Source organism: Tachypleus tridentatus, chromosome 2, assembly GCF_004210375.1.
Source record: "Tachypleus tridentatus isolate NWPU-2018 chromosome 2, ASM421037v1, whole genome shotgun sequence".
Taxonomy (NCBI): Eukaryota; Metazoa; Arthropoda; class Merostomata; order Xiphosura; family Limulidae; genus Tachypleus; species Tachypleus tridentatus.
This window is the reverse complement of record NC_134826.1, coordinates 40,186,658-40,202,992: the sequence shown is the minus strand read 5'-3', so window position 1 is coordinate 40,202,992 and position 16,335 is coordinate 40,186,658. Positions and strand designations below refer to the sequence as shown.

At 33.6% G+C, this 16,335-nt stretch overlaps 1 protein-coding gene across 1 annotated transcript; it reads right to left on the bottom strand.

Moving 5' to 3' along the window:
* Positions 1-3,888: 3,888 nt before the first annotated feature.
* Positions 3,889-14,350, bottom strand: LOC143245477 (uncharacterized). Its single transcript, XM_076491839.1, has 3 exons — positions 14,290-14,350; positions 9,935-10,012; positions 3,889-4,606 (listed from the first exon to the last, which is right to left on the bottom strand). The coding sequence occupies exons 1-3, from the start codon at positions 14,348-14,350 to the stop codon at positions 4,377-4,379; spliced, it is 369 nt and encodes a 122-aa protein (XP_076347954.1). The 3' UTR covers positions 3,889-4,376.
* Between the last annotated feature and the right edge of the window lie 1,985 nt (positions 14,351-16,335).

The following is a 16,335-nucleotide window of genomic DNA, read 5'->3' as shown; positions in this document are numbered from 1 at the left end:
TCATCAGTAACTTATGACTTTGTCTGGTTGATATATTATACACACATCTATACACAACCACTGTAACTCAAAGGAATGATTTACTATAACATAAGATTAGGACCGTTCTAACCAGAGCTAAACTGCTTCCACATCACTGTCCCATATCAAAGCCAAAATCACTGTCTGTACTCAAACCTGTTTTAACTTAACTGTTTTATTGTAACATATACCTTCTAGCAACCCTTCCTAACTATCAGCACAGAATCTCCTGCACATCAGTCAATTTAGACATTAACCATTCCATATACTCTTACAAACACTGGCAATCATACCTCATATCTATAGTGAGCAGTATTTTCCAACAAAACATGAGCATGTTTGGCAAACAAGTTAATCTTTGTTCTTGTGTGGGATACTTCATCATGACTTATAGTGTTTAACCCATTAATTTTCTTTGATTAATATTTGCCAAGCATCTTAGCAGTCTATACTACCTGTTCAACTAAAGCATATTTTCACAACCCTAAACACTTTGCACAACTCTGAAAATAGCTCACTACTGGAATTAGTACCCTGAACTGCATGTATTTCTTTAGATGTGCTGAAATGGGCTATCTTTTACTGTTCTAGCACACTACCAACAGATGGTACTGAAGTATCAACCAATAGATAAGTCTTGACCCACATGGTGAATTAATTGATAACAATCAGCACATATCAGTTACCTCATTCAGCTTTTTAGGAGAGAACCATTAATATATATGGCTATTCTCTGTAAAGGAAAATGAATAATTCTCTGTTGGAGTTTCCTCTGTTTAGGCTGTCTTTTCATCTGGATAGCATACAATATCCAACGTTTACACCAATAATAAACATCTCAAATCTAATGCAGCCATAAAAGACCATTACACATTAAAACAAGTAAAAATAGATCTTGGTGGCCTTTAGTCTTTGTGTTATGCAAAGTCTGAAGAATATTCTGCCTGAGACCTTTAGGGACCAATATCTGCAACCAAAGTTGAGAACCACATTTTGGTGGTGATACCAGTGGTACAACACCCATGTTATATTCCTCAGTCTGCATTGGCTGCACTTCACCCTGTTCTATGTTATCCAGTTCTGTTTGTGGAGCATTGCTCATGATATCAACTCTCTGTGGCTTGATGTCATTATGGCAGAAACTCTAGGGTCAGAAAATGTATTGAATGTACAGGACCTCTCTGTAAACCATTTTTTGTGTTGCAGACATGGAGACAGTGTGTTAAAAAAGTCATACACCTACAACATTGTGGTTGTACTTACAAGATAATAAGCCACTTCAGTGAAATATGGCACACCTGAAAGAAAAATTCTGCCATACGAGTTATGATTGATGAAACAAACCACAACTGTAAGCACTTCTTTTTTTCACATTTGCTCATAGCTGTAAAGATGACTGATGTTTGAGACTACACATTACACTTTAACCTGCAACTGCTTTAACACTGCCCCAGTTTCACTATCACTATCCAAAAAGATACACCAACAATGGAGCTTGAACTAAAGCATATTATAGAGACAGGATGAATGGTATGTTGTGAAAACTGTACAAACAGTCTAGAGTTACAAAAGCTGTTTCAAGTTTGATTTCATCATCCAGTTTGGTTTATCAGTATTCGAGTACCTTGTCTAAAATGTTGAACCACTGGAAATCTTACATTGGTTCCAGACATCCACCCACTTGAAATCGAAGCACAACCTTTGTATATCTTTCTCATTCCTGACAAGCAGTACTGGAAATTATTTACGTAAAATATTGAAAGATTATATGATTATTTCCTTTAACCATCAACTGTATCTAAGCACTGGCTGCATCTCTAATGTTCCAGGAAAGAATGTGTGATGGTTGTCTAATTGGTTGTATCTTACATAATGACTTTTAACCCAGTCAAAACCCACAAGTTTATTATACTCAATAATTCACCCAACTTCTGTCACTGTGTTCAATTGATATTGCTTACACAGTCCTCAACTAGCAACTTGGTATATGTTAGTAACTCTTGATTGAACCTACTGATATTAGCAGGATTTTTTATGAGATATTTGACAGAAAATTAATATCACTAGAAAATGCCACATGTGTATCCACTCCTTTACAAGATTTAGTTATCTCCATTACACTTAACAAGGGCTACTATAGTAAAACATTGTTTAGCTGACTTTTTTTAATTGGAGAAAGTGGCGTATAGTGTTCGTTTAAGTGCCCTGTTTCAGCCCAGTGGATATTTCAGTTATCATGGGATAGATCATCCAAACTCAACTGACAACTCCTGAGTTCAGTTATTCTAAAAAGTTACCTGCTTGAAACAAGTATGAAAACAGACTAACCAACTTCTTAAACCTCTAGAAAGAGATATTCTTAACTTGAGTTACCAGTAATTGAGCATAAACCTCACCTATAGATTCTCGAGCAGCACCAGGCTAATATGGCCTTTATTGTGTAGTGTACATGCACAGGGATCCCTATACTCAGATAAAAATTAGGACTCTGGCTTTGGATGGCAGAACAATGAGTTACCAAAGTTTATTCATTGGTTTTGTGCTATACAGGCCTCTTCATTATCAGGGTGCTCATTATGGATAATCTTACAACTGCCCTTTTGTGAAATTACATTTTCTTCTTAAAGCATGTGTAAGAATGAGGCAAAAATAAGACAATACAAGGAGATAGTGAATGAACTTTCTTGCTATGGGCTCAGTTGGTGTAACCCTTAACCACAAAGTAAACATCAGAGTTTCCATACTATAACTCATAATAGTGCCCATTTATTTATACTTCCTTTTATTGTTTTATTGCACTCTGATTCCTGTTTAACTGATAATCATGCCACACAAATTATAAATCAATCAGCAAATGTAAAACTTAAGTTAACACATTAAAATTAAGTAATGCACATGTTGCTTAAGAGTATATTTAGTGAAGAATTATTATTATTCATTATGTAAGTTAATCTAGCCTGATAATTGTTGTTTTTAATTTTTGCATTTTAGTTACTTTTATAATAATTAAAAATATTTATGGAAAACGAAAAAAATAATAGCTTCAAAAATTTCACAAACCCCACTTCTTCTTTAATTCAACATTATAATAATAAAAGGGCGTGCCTTTGAGGGTGTTTTTGTGACTATCATTACTCCAAGAAGAAATAACCTAGAAATCTCAAATTTTGCATACATACTAAGGAGACCTTGAGGTTGTGCATCTGGGTATTGTTACTTATCGATGCGTGCTCGAGCGAATCTACCGAAAAATCACATAGAAAAGAATATGTGACCACTGTAGCACCAAGAGCAAAGAACCCAGAAACCTGAAATTTTTCACCCATACTAAGTGGATCCTCAGAGTATACATCTGAATATTATTACTTATCTACCTGCGTGAGCATCTTTTTATACAAAAAACACTATAGAAATGCGACTACTATAGCTCCAAGAAGAAAGAATCTAGAAACCTAAAATTTTGTATCCAAACTAAGTAGACCCTGAGAGTGTGCTTCTGGAAAGTATTAATTAACTTATCCACGTGCGCGCGTGCATGTGCATCTTTTTAATAAAGAAAGCGAGCGAAAAGTCACATGCAAAAGAAGTGAATCTTATATTATAAATAAAATAGACAGATAAACATGCAGATATTCAGAAAGCAATAAAAATATTTTTTATAATTTTGTAGTTTATACATTTCATTTTATACTTTCAGCACGTATACTCGTAATAACAGCATTAGGTTATACTTTTATTGCAAAGCAACCTGATATAAAAGTCACTGTTGAAATACATTGTTACCGAAACGCACTGACTTTTATACGGAAGTATATACACTATAATAATAATGACGTTGTTATCATAGCGCGTGTCTGTGATTTCTTTGAAAAAACAACCATTGTCTAAACTGAAGCACAGCAACGGTAAAAGATTGAAATAGATGTTGATAAAATGTGATAGAAATTTGTGATATCAAATATAAATGCGAAATATTTAAGGGCTTTTTTATGTTTCTGGCAAATAAAAAGTTGTAAAATATTTTTAACTATTCTTCTATGCTACAATAAGCTCAGAATACACACAGTGACATAGTTATTTGGATTATATTAACCAAATATCCTGAGCGAAGCTGGGTACTTTCGCTGGATAATATATCACAATGAAATAAAGAAAACTGCTTATTTAATCTGTTATTTTTTCAATTGTTTATAATTATAAATAAGTTAGAACATTTCATTGCAGTTTACATTGTGTTAGTGTCCGTGTTGCTTTACTTCTTCAGATGTTCTGGGTGGATCTCTAATTGGTATACTCCTTTCCATTCATTACTTCCAGAATTTTTCCAGTTTAGAGGATTTTTTACCAAAGTTTATTTAATTTTCACTGACCTGAATGTTTATTCCTAATGGCGTCAATAAAATAAAGTCAGAGTTCATTTCACATTTGATAGTAGTAGTTGTCATTCTACAAGAATTACAATTTTCTAAAGAGCCAAGGAATCGCTTGATCTTCCCAGGTATTTCTTCAAAGGTCAAATTAATGGCTGGTTTGAGGCAGTTATTTTCTAAAACCTCGTTTTTATTGACAATCCCATCAGATGTATCTAGAAAAACAAACAAATTCCATTTAATGTATATGAATAGTCCATGCTATCCTACAGAAACGTTTTCTCGTTTTTAATCTTCTATAGTTAAAAACTGACAGGCTTTATTGTATTCAAGAACTCAGGCTAATGTTTCGACCTCTTAGTGTAGAAGAGACTTATCATTTTACTTTCGCACGGTGTTGTTTTTCTCATTTCACATACCGAACTAAAATTAGATGATGTCAGTCTGTCTTGTTTCTCCTGTCACCATAATAGTATTTTCATGTTGAAAAATAATTTTTGTAGCAGTTTATTCTGCTGTTTCGTGGATACTTGTAACTCTTTAAATTTTCGCTTTTTCTATTATTCAGTTAAATATGGAGTTTTATGTGGCTGATTAACATCTTTCTCTAAGTAAAAATTGTATTATAAGCTGAACAATTTAGAATTTTCTAAATTCTTTAGAGGTTTTGTTACTTCTGTCTTCTCCATTTTGTGATACATTGCAAATATATTTTGCAGGAAAAAAAAAAAAAAACATGGAGTTTCAAGTTACAGCATTTCCATGCTACATAAGACTTATTCAACCGTAGTGTTAAGAAAAGCTAGCTTCTGGGCGTCTATTTGTGTAAGAGTTTCTTATTTAACAATAAAACTGTTTGATGCTATTAAACCTACTAATTAAATGCATGTTAATTTCAGTTTTAGTCCCTAATTCATTTTTTTACAACCTAATGATTTCTGAACAGGGTAATTAAGACATAGATGAAATAATGCTATTGTAAGAATCCTTTTTGTCGTCCTAACAGCATTAGTCTTTTCAGTTATTGTAACATTCAAACATTTGAAGAAGACCATCTTTATATTTATTTAGAAAAGTCTGTAGCAGGAATGACATTTATATAGAAATATCTATAGTAGGAATAAGGTAATGAAGCATGATATTTTGCTGTTCCTCATGTAGTAGCAGTCAATCAATTTATTGTAGATACTAGCACAAAAAGAAAGTATGAGTTTCAGGATTCTCCTTGAATATATCATGTAAAGTTTAAGTGTAACAATACATGGCGTGATTGACACACTTTAATTTTAGTTTGTTATATGTTACATAAAGCAGCAAATGCAAGAAAATTTTCAGAAAATTTGTACAAAAGTTAAGTACTTTAGCTTTTGTTTTGCTCTTTGTAACTTTAATACGAGCATGAAAAGAAATTATTCTAATTTTAACTGAATTTGAAGCAAAAGTGCGTAATTTGTACATAATGTTTCACAGTGAAAAAATCTTTATTATAATATATAATCACAATCAGGACCCTTAATTCTTAAATAGCTGCAATTATCAACTGATGCTGCTACCTACAACATTTTCGCTGTTTAAGAGTTAAAGGGCAAGAGTTTTGTGTTACTTTTAGTGGAATGTGTTTAAATCAATGTATATTTCAATCTCCAAATACCTCCTCTTTGTTATCCCATCACAGACAAAGAAAACTTGGCATTATATAGGAATAACAAAAAACATCACACACTGGTGACCATCACTCCCGCTTCAAAACAAGAGATATTCTTAACCCTGAAGCCACATCGGACTTTCCAGTAAAAAACATTACTGCTTTCATCTATACAATATATGCTATGTTACAGAAATCATTCCTAATGGAAAGGCACGTGTGATACCCTACATAAAACATCTATTGTTACGAGTAACTACGATGAGGGGGAACTTGGTGGCTACCTTAACCGATTTTGTACATTATGAACACACACTTAATGTGCACCGAAATTATGAAAAAATATCTTATTAATTAACTAATAGGTAAGAAACATATGGTAAACTTGTATATCATACATATAGTGAAAAGTCTGAAACCCTGATCATGTAACTCTTAGAATTTTACGAAATCAGGGAGTGCGCCAATCTAACTTTGGTGTTGATAAATGGTATTGTTATAGAAGTATAGCCATAGAGGATCTGGGGCGGGGTGAACGACCACTCAAATATTCTAAAAAGTATACTATTTTGTGATCATGTTTAGTAAACATTTGACGTTCGTGTAAATCGGTTATATTCATTGTGTATAAAAAAGATTTACATATTTTTGGGAAAAATACCACTGCTATATACGTATTTATGGAACGTTGAATCTAGGCTGACGCAGCTGTCAGTTTAAAAAATGCCCGGTATGGCCAGGTAGGTTAATGCGCTCGACTCGTAATCTGAGGGTAGCAGGTTCGAATCTCCGTCGCACCAAACATGCTCGCCCATTTAGCCGTGGGGGCGTTGTAATGTGACAGTCAATCCCACTATTCGTTGGTAAAAGAGTAGCCCAAGAGTTGGCGGTGGGTGGTGATGACTAGCTGCCTTCCCTCTAGTCTTGCACTGCTAAATTAGGGACGGCTAGCGCAGATAGCTTTCGTGTAGTTTTGCGCGAAATTAAAAAACAAACAAACAGTTTAAAAAACACCAGTGTTGAAATAAAGATAACGAGGAAGAATCAATATCGTGTGTAATATTACTCTTTTTTAAATTATGTGAAATTTTGACTCCAAATTACGTGTAAATCATTTTCATGCATATTTTTAATAAAAAAAGTTTAAGGTGTAATTTAAATTTTAAGTTTAGAGAACATCATTCCACTGGTCTGTATATATCGATATATATGTAGATAGACAAACATACATAGAAAGAGATCAGTACACTAATTCGAAAAAGTAACGATCTATGCGTCGTATAACAAGTAAAAAGTAAACAACTTCAGATAAGTAACGTGACAGTTATATTAGTAGGCCTAACGCTGAACGTTAGTCAAACGGAACATTTTCGTATCCTGTTAAAATATACCATACTGTACTATCGATCTGTGTCAGTAGTCTGAGTAGTGTAGATTGTGAAGAATTTAGGGTGAGAGGCAATCCATAGTTTTTTTTTGTTAGTTTTCCTGTAGAAATGCGTGTGGAAAGTCGATATATATTTATGAATTTTGTAATTAGCATTCTCAACTTCATGTCTGTGTTACAGCTACAGAGTAATTCTTAATCATAGTCGTAGACAAGTTTTGAAAAGGATTTTATTTTTTAATTTAATTTTTATTAATTAGTTGTACTGTAGTATAAAGTGTTAGAATAATAGCATTAACAATATAATTATAGTGGAAGAGGTTTAAATATGGGCCTTTATTAGACTCAATTTACACTAAGTAATATACCTTAAATGAAATAAAACTAGAAAGGATTTAGTTTTTGAACTTGCTTCCTCTGGAGCACATAATTTATAAATGGTACATGTACTATGAATGTGATGTAAAATTGAAGAAGAGACGATTGAGGTATTCAAATTTTTTATGAGTTTCACTGATAAAATGAAAATGAGGGAAATAAATTAAGTATAGAATAGTTAAAATACATGAAAGCTATAGAAGTGCTGTTTTTTAACAATTAGAAAGGCTCTCACCTTTTAATATTTACTCAGTTTTAAAGGGCTTTTATGCTATGTTAAAAAAAGTGAAAAGAAAGATACCTGACCTGTAAGAGATTTAAATGCAAGTGGAAAGGTAGTCATTGTTTGGAAGGAACATGTGGTTCAAGTGTTAAATAATGTTTTTGCTACTGTTAATGATGCATACCCAGGGTTCCAGGAGGCTTTCAATAAGGCTTCTCACTCTTGGTTTTTTAGAAAGTTAGGCTTTTATGGGTACTGTTCTGATTTGGAAAGTGCAACTAATGAGGTGTCTTTAAAGTCAGTTTTTGAACCTTTTGTTGTTTATCTTTGCTGATGATATGGACTGTTATGTACAAACTGCAAGATTTTTAAAGAGTTGGGTAAAGTTGATTAAAAAAAAAGAAGAAACATTTAATTAAACTTGGATGTGCTGATTCTGCTCGTTTATGGAAAATGTCTTCAATAAAGAACATTTTAAATGGTTTATGTAAAGTATGGAAATTTGTAGTCTCTTTGCATAGAGTGCATGTTGTTGAGAGTGGTTAAAGCTTCCATCCTTGTACAGAATGTTCAGAAATGGTGTTATGGGATATCTTTAATTAAATTTTAAGTATAGGAGTAGAGAAGTTTGTGATAATATGTGTATAAACATTTGGTAAAGTGTTATTTTGGAGCAGAGTGTTCAGTTTTGGTCCTCTTATTATAGATCAGATTCTGATTTGGTTGAAAAAGTAGCAGCATTCTGTCTACCAAAATTATTCTTTGTTTGCAAGAAGCTATGAAGAAACCCTAAGATTTCAGCATTTCTTTGTAACCTAAAATCAGAAATGATCTGATTCAATTATTTAAAACTGTTGAGGACTTGAGTAACTACATGTGGGAGGTTGTATTGGATAGTGTAATGATAAGGCTGGTGATGAAATAACAAGAGAACTTTTGGCCCAATTAGGCTGTCCCATCAACTAAACTACAGTAATTTTCAAAATATAATATTTGCTCTAATTTTTACAGAGTCAAATTAACCTTCTCATTATGAATAATATACACTGAGATTTCTACAATACTGGGGTCAAAACAATCCTTTTATTAAAAAAATACAACAATATCCATATAATATCTAATTGTATGTCTACCATAGTGCTTGCTACCTTTATAGTTGCAGCTGGTAAATAAATGTTGTCAAAATGTTAAGTGTCTGTAAAATCAGTCAAAATGAGATTGCTTCAGCACTTACTATTTGGAAAGATTGTGCCAACTATATTGGACAGTGATTAAGACTCAGAATTTGAAGGTTGTACTAAAAACAATTTGTAGTTCTGAATAACAAATGTTATGTAGTGATAACTAGTTTTGTACTTCCAAGTCTGCAAGCACATAAATGTTAAAAATGACAGGATTTGGCTTCTTGATCATGTATTTCAATTTTGTTTAAATATACTTAAAGTGAATGGAAAATGGGAGACAATCCTCTCTTTTTACCTTAAAAACAAAGACAAATTAATAAGACATACAATCAAATTGAGCATTTATATTAAATATGCATTATTGTTCAGAAGTGTTGGAAATGATGGTCTAGACTGGCTATAACAAAAGACATATTGAATTGTTATCAGTACATATTAAACACAGTCTAATTTCCAGGTTAACGTTTAGTGAAAAAATGTTTATTATATTCAGAAAGTTTCAGTATTAAAAAAAGCAACAACAAAAAACAAAATCGAAGCTAGTTTATGTCATTCAAACATTTATTAAACCTTCCCTCAACTCCATTAAATTTACTGTTTCTACTGCATTTGAAGGCAACCAGTTTCAAAGGCCAACCACCCAGTGAGAAAAATAAAACTGTCTAGGCTAAAGATGTTTACTTCTGTTCCAAAGTTTACCTGTGCTCTTAATCCAACTATACTTACCATCAAGTAAATACAAAGATGAGGCACCAATACCACCCTTTAGCAATCTGAAGCACCTCAGTCGCTGGCCATGATAAACTAAATTCAGAAAAAAACTTGTGTAAAGATAAGTGTAGAAACAAAGTATACAGTATTTTAAGAATAGGCCTAATTGTTGCTGTTGTATTGCTGGAAGTAAAAAGAGAGAAAATAGATGTCTTAGAGAAGTGGTTGTAATATAAATAATTGAAACTTAGTTAAATGTAGAAAATTTTGATGACAAAAAGTGCTTTGAAATGCATGATTATGGAACATTGAGTAGTGATAGAGAGTACTAAGAAAGAGTGGGGAGTGACTTTACATATGTGAAGTTTTACTTATCCTGTTTAAGTAACAGCAAAGAAACTTTACATGGGTTTCTGCTAGCAGATATGAGAAAAGAGGATTTTACTGATAATTTTATGTAGGCTACTAGATTAATCTGATGAAATTAGTGAGAAGCTCTACACTGATATTAAGATTTCAGCTGTTTGTGGAATTTTGGTTGATTTTAATTTCTGTCACAGATTGGAAAATGTTGGAGTCAAAATATGATGGAGTAAGGCTTTTACAAACTGTTCAGGATGGCTTTCCTCAACAATTGCTCATGGAACATACTAGAAACAATAATGTTTTAAATTTAGTATTAATTTCTAATATAGAAATAGTTAAGAAGGTGGAGAGTGTAGTACATCTTAGTGAAATGATCATTACATTATTAGATTTGATGATTTATTGCATATAGAGAGCAGGAATGGTAAGATTTTGATCACACATTTCAAGCAAGCAGATATTAAGGGATACAACAAGAATTGTCTGTTGTTAATTGGGCAACCAAATTAATTGGAGACACTGATCAAGGAAAGGCTTATATCTTATTATTATGAAATGCTTGGGTTATTAAATGCTGCTTATTCTTCAATTTTTACTGAAGAGGATTTAAAAAATATTTGTTGGGTACAATAGCTAGATTGGACAAAATAACCCCATTAATTCTGAGCTTGTTGAGATAAATTGTGAAACTGAAAAAAAGATAAGTCTCCTTGGACAGGTAGAATTTCCCAAGGATTTTAAAGGAGGTTAAGGATTATGTATGAGCCACTTGCTGTTATTTTTTTTAAGTCCTTAACCAGTGGGTGGAAGGTACCAGATGACTGGAAGTTGTCTAATGTTACTGTCTTCAAGGGAGGTGATAATTAAGAAATGGCCTAGTAGTTAGTATTTCTTAGTTTTACATTGGTGGTGTGAAGAGTTTTTAAAAGTCTGATAAAAAGATGCTTTATAGAGTCATTTAACAAATTCTAAAATTTTTGTTGGAGAGTCAACATGGATTTGTTAGGGGAATATTTTGCTTTCATAATCTTTTGATGTTCATTGAAGATGTTACTGCTTATGTGGATGTGGGTAAAGATGTGTAATTGATGTATCCAAATGTTCAGAAAGAATTTGACAATCTGTCACTTAAAAAGGCTTATTAAAAATTATTTATATGGGTGTAATTCATGTTCATTCATTGTGTAGAAAAGTGGCTGAAAATAGATTGATACAAGTAAATTTTAGTCAAACTGCATTAATATCACAAGATGTGAGGACTCAGTGTTAGGGTCTTTCCTCTTTTGATTTCCATCAAAGGCATAGATGAAGGAATGGTCAATAGATAACTTAATTATGCTGTTATTGAAGTATTTGGTGTTGCATGCTGTGATGAGAATACTGCTTATTTCCAAAATGAATTAAATCCTTTGGTAAGTCAGGCAAATAAAAGGCAGATGATTTTTAATTGTAACTAGTTCAAGATAATGCATGTGAGTTATCTTAATTTGATTAATAAATATTACTTTGATGGAAATAACCTTAATATTGTTATAGAAGAAAATGATGATGTGGTTATTTAATCTCTTATGCCATCCCAGTAGTCTGCTAGGTGTAGAGAAAATAGGATTTTACAGAATTAATAGAAACAAAGACAACTGTATGTTACACAAATATTTCATTTATTTTGACTTCAGTTTTACCATTAAATACATCATTGCATACCTAAAATAGGATGATAGGTTGTAGCAACTACAGAAATATTGAATACAACTCTAAAGAGTTTATAATTTCACTGTGTAGGACATATGTAGGGTATTGTTTTCAGTCTTGGTGCCCTTACCTCATAAATAACATTGAATTGGTTGGAAAGGGTTCAAGAGAAAACTATTAAGGTGATACCTGGGATGGAAAGGTCGTCATACAGAGACAGGTTAAAATCTTTAAAAAAGAAAGAGTGAGAGGTGATCTGATTGAGGTGGTAAGGATTATTAAGGAAATTGATAGTACTGACGCTTGATCTTTTTTTTTTTTTAATACTTGATGATGAGAATGGAAGATCTAGAGGAAACAAATATAAATTTTGGTATGGTAGAAGTAATCATCTAAGACATTTTTATTTTTATAATTGAGTAGTTGTCTTATAGAAAGGGCTACCTTGAAATGTTGTTGAAGCAGTGTCAGTTTTGAATTTTTTAAAAATAATTTAGGAGATGGGACAGCCTGGATGGTCCAAAACGTCAGTTGTCCTTAACTGTTTTGTATGTTTGTGGAATTGTTTGGCAGATGATGTATACTGACAGTTTGAATTTAAGTTTTAGTTGGTTAATCTTAAGGACATTATATTTGAATTAATTTCCTTTTTAGGATGATCACAGTGGGCCACTTGGCCCTCTTGCATCTTGTCTTTTTCTCATGTTCTTAGCAAAAGCAAGTTTCTTCTGCCAGTTATAAAAATGCATGAGTCAGTTGTAATTGTTTCTCAATTAATAAATAACACTATTAATTGATTAGTATAATGCCTCTTAATCTATATGTACAATAAAAAATTGTTGTTAGAGGGTACTGCCAGTCAGTTGCCTTCCCTTCAGTTAGCAATTCAAAAAAAAGGAAAGGTTTGTAGCTGATGCTGCCAGACACTAAAGTTTCCTTCAGTCATCTGCTCAAAATTACACAATGGCATCTAGCTTTAGCAACTTAGCATTAACAGAAACAGGGCATCCAAGTTTGGTGGCAGTATTTCATTTGCATAGACTAATTAAAAATTATGATAATCGGAAACAATACTTTTGGTAAGATGATTATTTATGAGGCAGTTGACTTAATCATAATTTCAATTAATTAATTGTTAAAATAATTAGAAAAACTAATTTTGATTAATCAGTTGATAGATTCATTTATGTGGCACAAATTTACATAATCTCTGCTCTTAGATATTCCATTAAATTTCTCAATTGTAGTCTAATAAGCATCTGAAATGCCACTTACCTCTCTGCACTGAGAAGAACAATTATCTTGTGTGTAACTGCTATGGAATTTCTTGCATATGCGGCAAGTCTTGAACAAACTTCTATCACCATGTGTGTACATATGTTGCAACTGCCTATAACACAATCATCATAATACTGTAGCCTCTGCCAGTAGGAGGAAGACACAACATCAGTGCACTGTAATCCTCATAAGTACTAACATTTAAATTTTCATCAACACTTCCTGTATTTAGAAATTATTTTTCTGTGCACTTTGAATTTCCCTGTTGTTTTGATAGATTGCTTATTTATTTCATTTGGTATCCTTTTCACCTGTTTCCAGTTTTGTGCTACCTCTATTAATCAATGTTTTATTTTATTGTTTTCATATGATGAAAAAAAATTCTTTTTTTTTAAGTGGTGTCTCTTCACTATAAATGTTCACATCCACATTACTTCTACATCCAGAAACTCTGATATTTCTCTTCAAGACACTTCTATGCTTGTCACAATTGTAACTAGAGATGCTATATGTTCATGGTGTTATACCTTTTGTTCATCAAGTAGTTGATTCTCTTTTATTTGCTTCTTCACTTTAAGCCCTTCATTATTCTGTTTTCCTACTTTGAGTGTAGCCTGCTTCATTTATGAATGTTTTTTACTAACATTTTCCTCCTCCAGTCTCTGTTTCTTGTTCTTCTCTTCTTGATGAGGGACAATGCCCTCACCTGTGGTATTTTACTGTGTTTATTACTTGGGTTTGTAACATTCTTTCACTTTCACATGTCAATCTGATCCTTCTTGATTTTCCTTACTTTGTGACCCTCCATCTAATAATGTTTCTTTTTTTTTCACCCTCCCCTGACATTTATGTCTCTGCTGGTAATTTTCTCTTTCAACTTTTTGTTGATAAGCATTTTCCTTGTCTCCATGATTCCATTTCTGTGGCCTTTGGTTGTGGCCCTTCTGTTTCCTCGAATCATAGTCTCTTAAATTCCTTCTGTCTGTTTGAGATATTCCTCTTTCTTTTCAACTGAGTACTTGTCTTTACCTTACTTTTACCAAGCTCCTTTGCTATACCTCCACTTGTCACCTCCTCAATGAAGTTCTCCAACATGATCTAGATAGTTTTTTATGGGATACTCACTTCTGTATGTTTTCCATTTCTTCATCTGCTGTGTCTCTTTTAATGTGCTTCATTTGTTTTTGGGATCTTCTTAGTAGAGATGCTTCCCTTTCAGGTGTCCACTTACCTTCCTCTTATTTCTGTGACTTTTGTTTTACCTTTTTCCTTACTGAACAGGTCATTTGGATTGTTTTGACATTTGAAATTTCAAATAGAGGCTGCTTACCAACAATCTTTCTGACATACCCATTGGTACCTCAGTCTTTCACCCATACTTATGAGTCCTGGTCTGTTGAAGTGGATTCCTATATGTGGTGAGGGAATCTACCAGAGAAAGTTCTGTGTTTTCAGTTAACCTCCTCTGGGATCTAAACATCCACCCACAGGTTTGTCATGCATGGTGACCCCTGAAAGGGAGGAGAGGATCTTGGTGGTTGAGTGGTTCAACCCTAACACACCACCTTGGCTTTGAAGTCCTGCAGACGGGTCAACTGAGTGCCATTGTCGGATGTTCTCAACAGGTACTGTAGACATTGTGTGTGATGCTAATGTTTGAATATAGTGCTCACAAAACCCTGGCATTGCTGCAGTGTCCTTATTTGGCATTGTAGTGCATCCCCTCATATGGCTCCATGGTGGATTGGGTCAGTGGGCATTGAAATGTATTGCCTTTATTATGAATACCCCTATTCCAGAAAAAATAAATAAAAATTGAAGAAAAAAGATTGTCAGAAAATAACCATGCATGGACGACTGCTGTACAGTCACCATCACAATCAGATTCTGTACCTTGATTTCTAAGTATGCATTCCTTATCCAAGAAATCTTTAGTCATCTATATTTGAAAGGGATTAGAGTGGCTTACTTGCTCCCCCAAGTCAGTGAAGAAGTTACATTCTGGAGCCATTTTGGTGGAAACATCACCACCACAACTCTTGAAATTGAAGGCCATTGGGGATATACCCATCAAGGTTACTCCAAATGCAACTTTGAATTATTCAAGAGGAGTTGTAGTTGAGAGGGATTTAAAGAACATTCCCAAGTTGGAGATTGTTGCTGGTTTGTCCACCCAACGCGTTTCTGTGGTGTGCCAAATCTCCACTCGCAAAAATTGAATTATGATGCCTACTAATGTTCTGATATTGATGTTTACATCATCGTGTCTTCCTGCTTCAGTCAAAGGAAGTAATCTGAATTGTAAGGTATGGCCATACATTCCCAACCCTCTCAGATGTTTCCAGTGTCAGTAGTTCAGTCACTCAAAAACATCATGTCTTGGTTCTTTAACATGTGCTCATTCAGGTGGCAAAGATCACAATGTCTATGAGTGCAAACTAGAATCACACTGTGTAAACTGTAGTGGTTTACACCCATCTTACTCTATTTTGTGCCCTAAGTGGGTGGAGGAGAAAAGATATGTGCCACTTGAAGATTATAAACAATATCTCCTACCAACAGACTCGGAAGTTATTGTCTCCACTTCATCTCAGACATATACTGCTGTGCTACATTCCTCTACTGCAGTGGGGGTGCAGATAGGACTCTCGATGCTTCCAGCAGAGGCATTTGCAAAATCTCTGAAGAGTAATCTTTTGTCCTCCATGGCTAAAAAAGAATTGACAAATGTATGCCTAGTTCCATCTTCATCCCTGCCACTACTTCCAGTGAATTCCTGGGTCCACTTCCTTTGGCTTCAGGTTTGGGTGTTTGCTCAGGTCCATCCTCTTCTGCAGCCCCAAGATACAAAATGATCATTCATTCACACCCTCAGTTGCTGGAATCTTTGTCCACATACAGAGACCTGCCTACTCGACCCAAGGCGTGATCCAAAAAAATGTGGTCAAAAACAGAAGGGATCCTTCCCATTTTTTCCACATAAATAAAAATGCCCATTTTGATACAGTGAAACTCTCAGGATTTTTGTTCAAATTTTGGATGGCTAATAGGATTTGATTAATTCTTACCACCCTGTGTGT

Bases quoted from the DNA above. Each gene is read 5' to 3' on its own strand.
- LOC143245477 (XM_076491839.1), bottom strand. From the start codon at position 14,350: ATGTTGGAGAACTTCATTGAGGAGGTGACAAGTGGAGGTATAGCAAAG. The intron at 10,013-14,289 runs GTAAGGTAAAGA...TTCTGAATTTAG, and splicing joins AGCAAAGGAGCTTGGTAAAA to TTTATCATGGCCAGCGACTG. The intron at 4,607-9,934 runs GTAAGTATAGTT...TTGTTTTTCTAG, and splicing joins ATCTTTGTATTTACTTGATG to ATACATCTGATGGGATTGTC.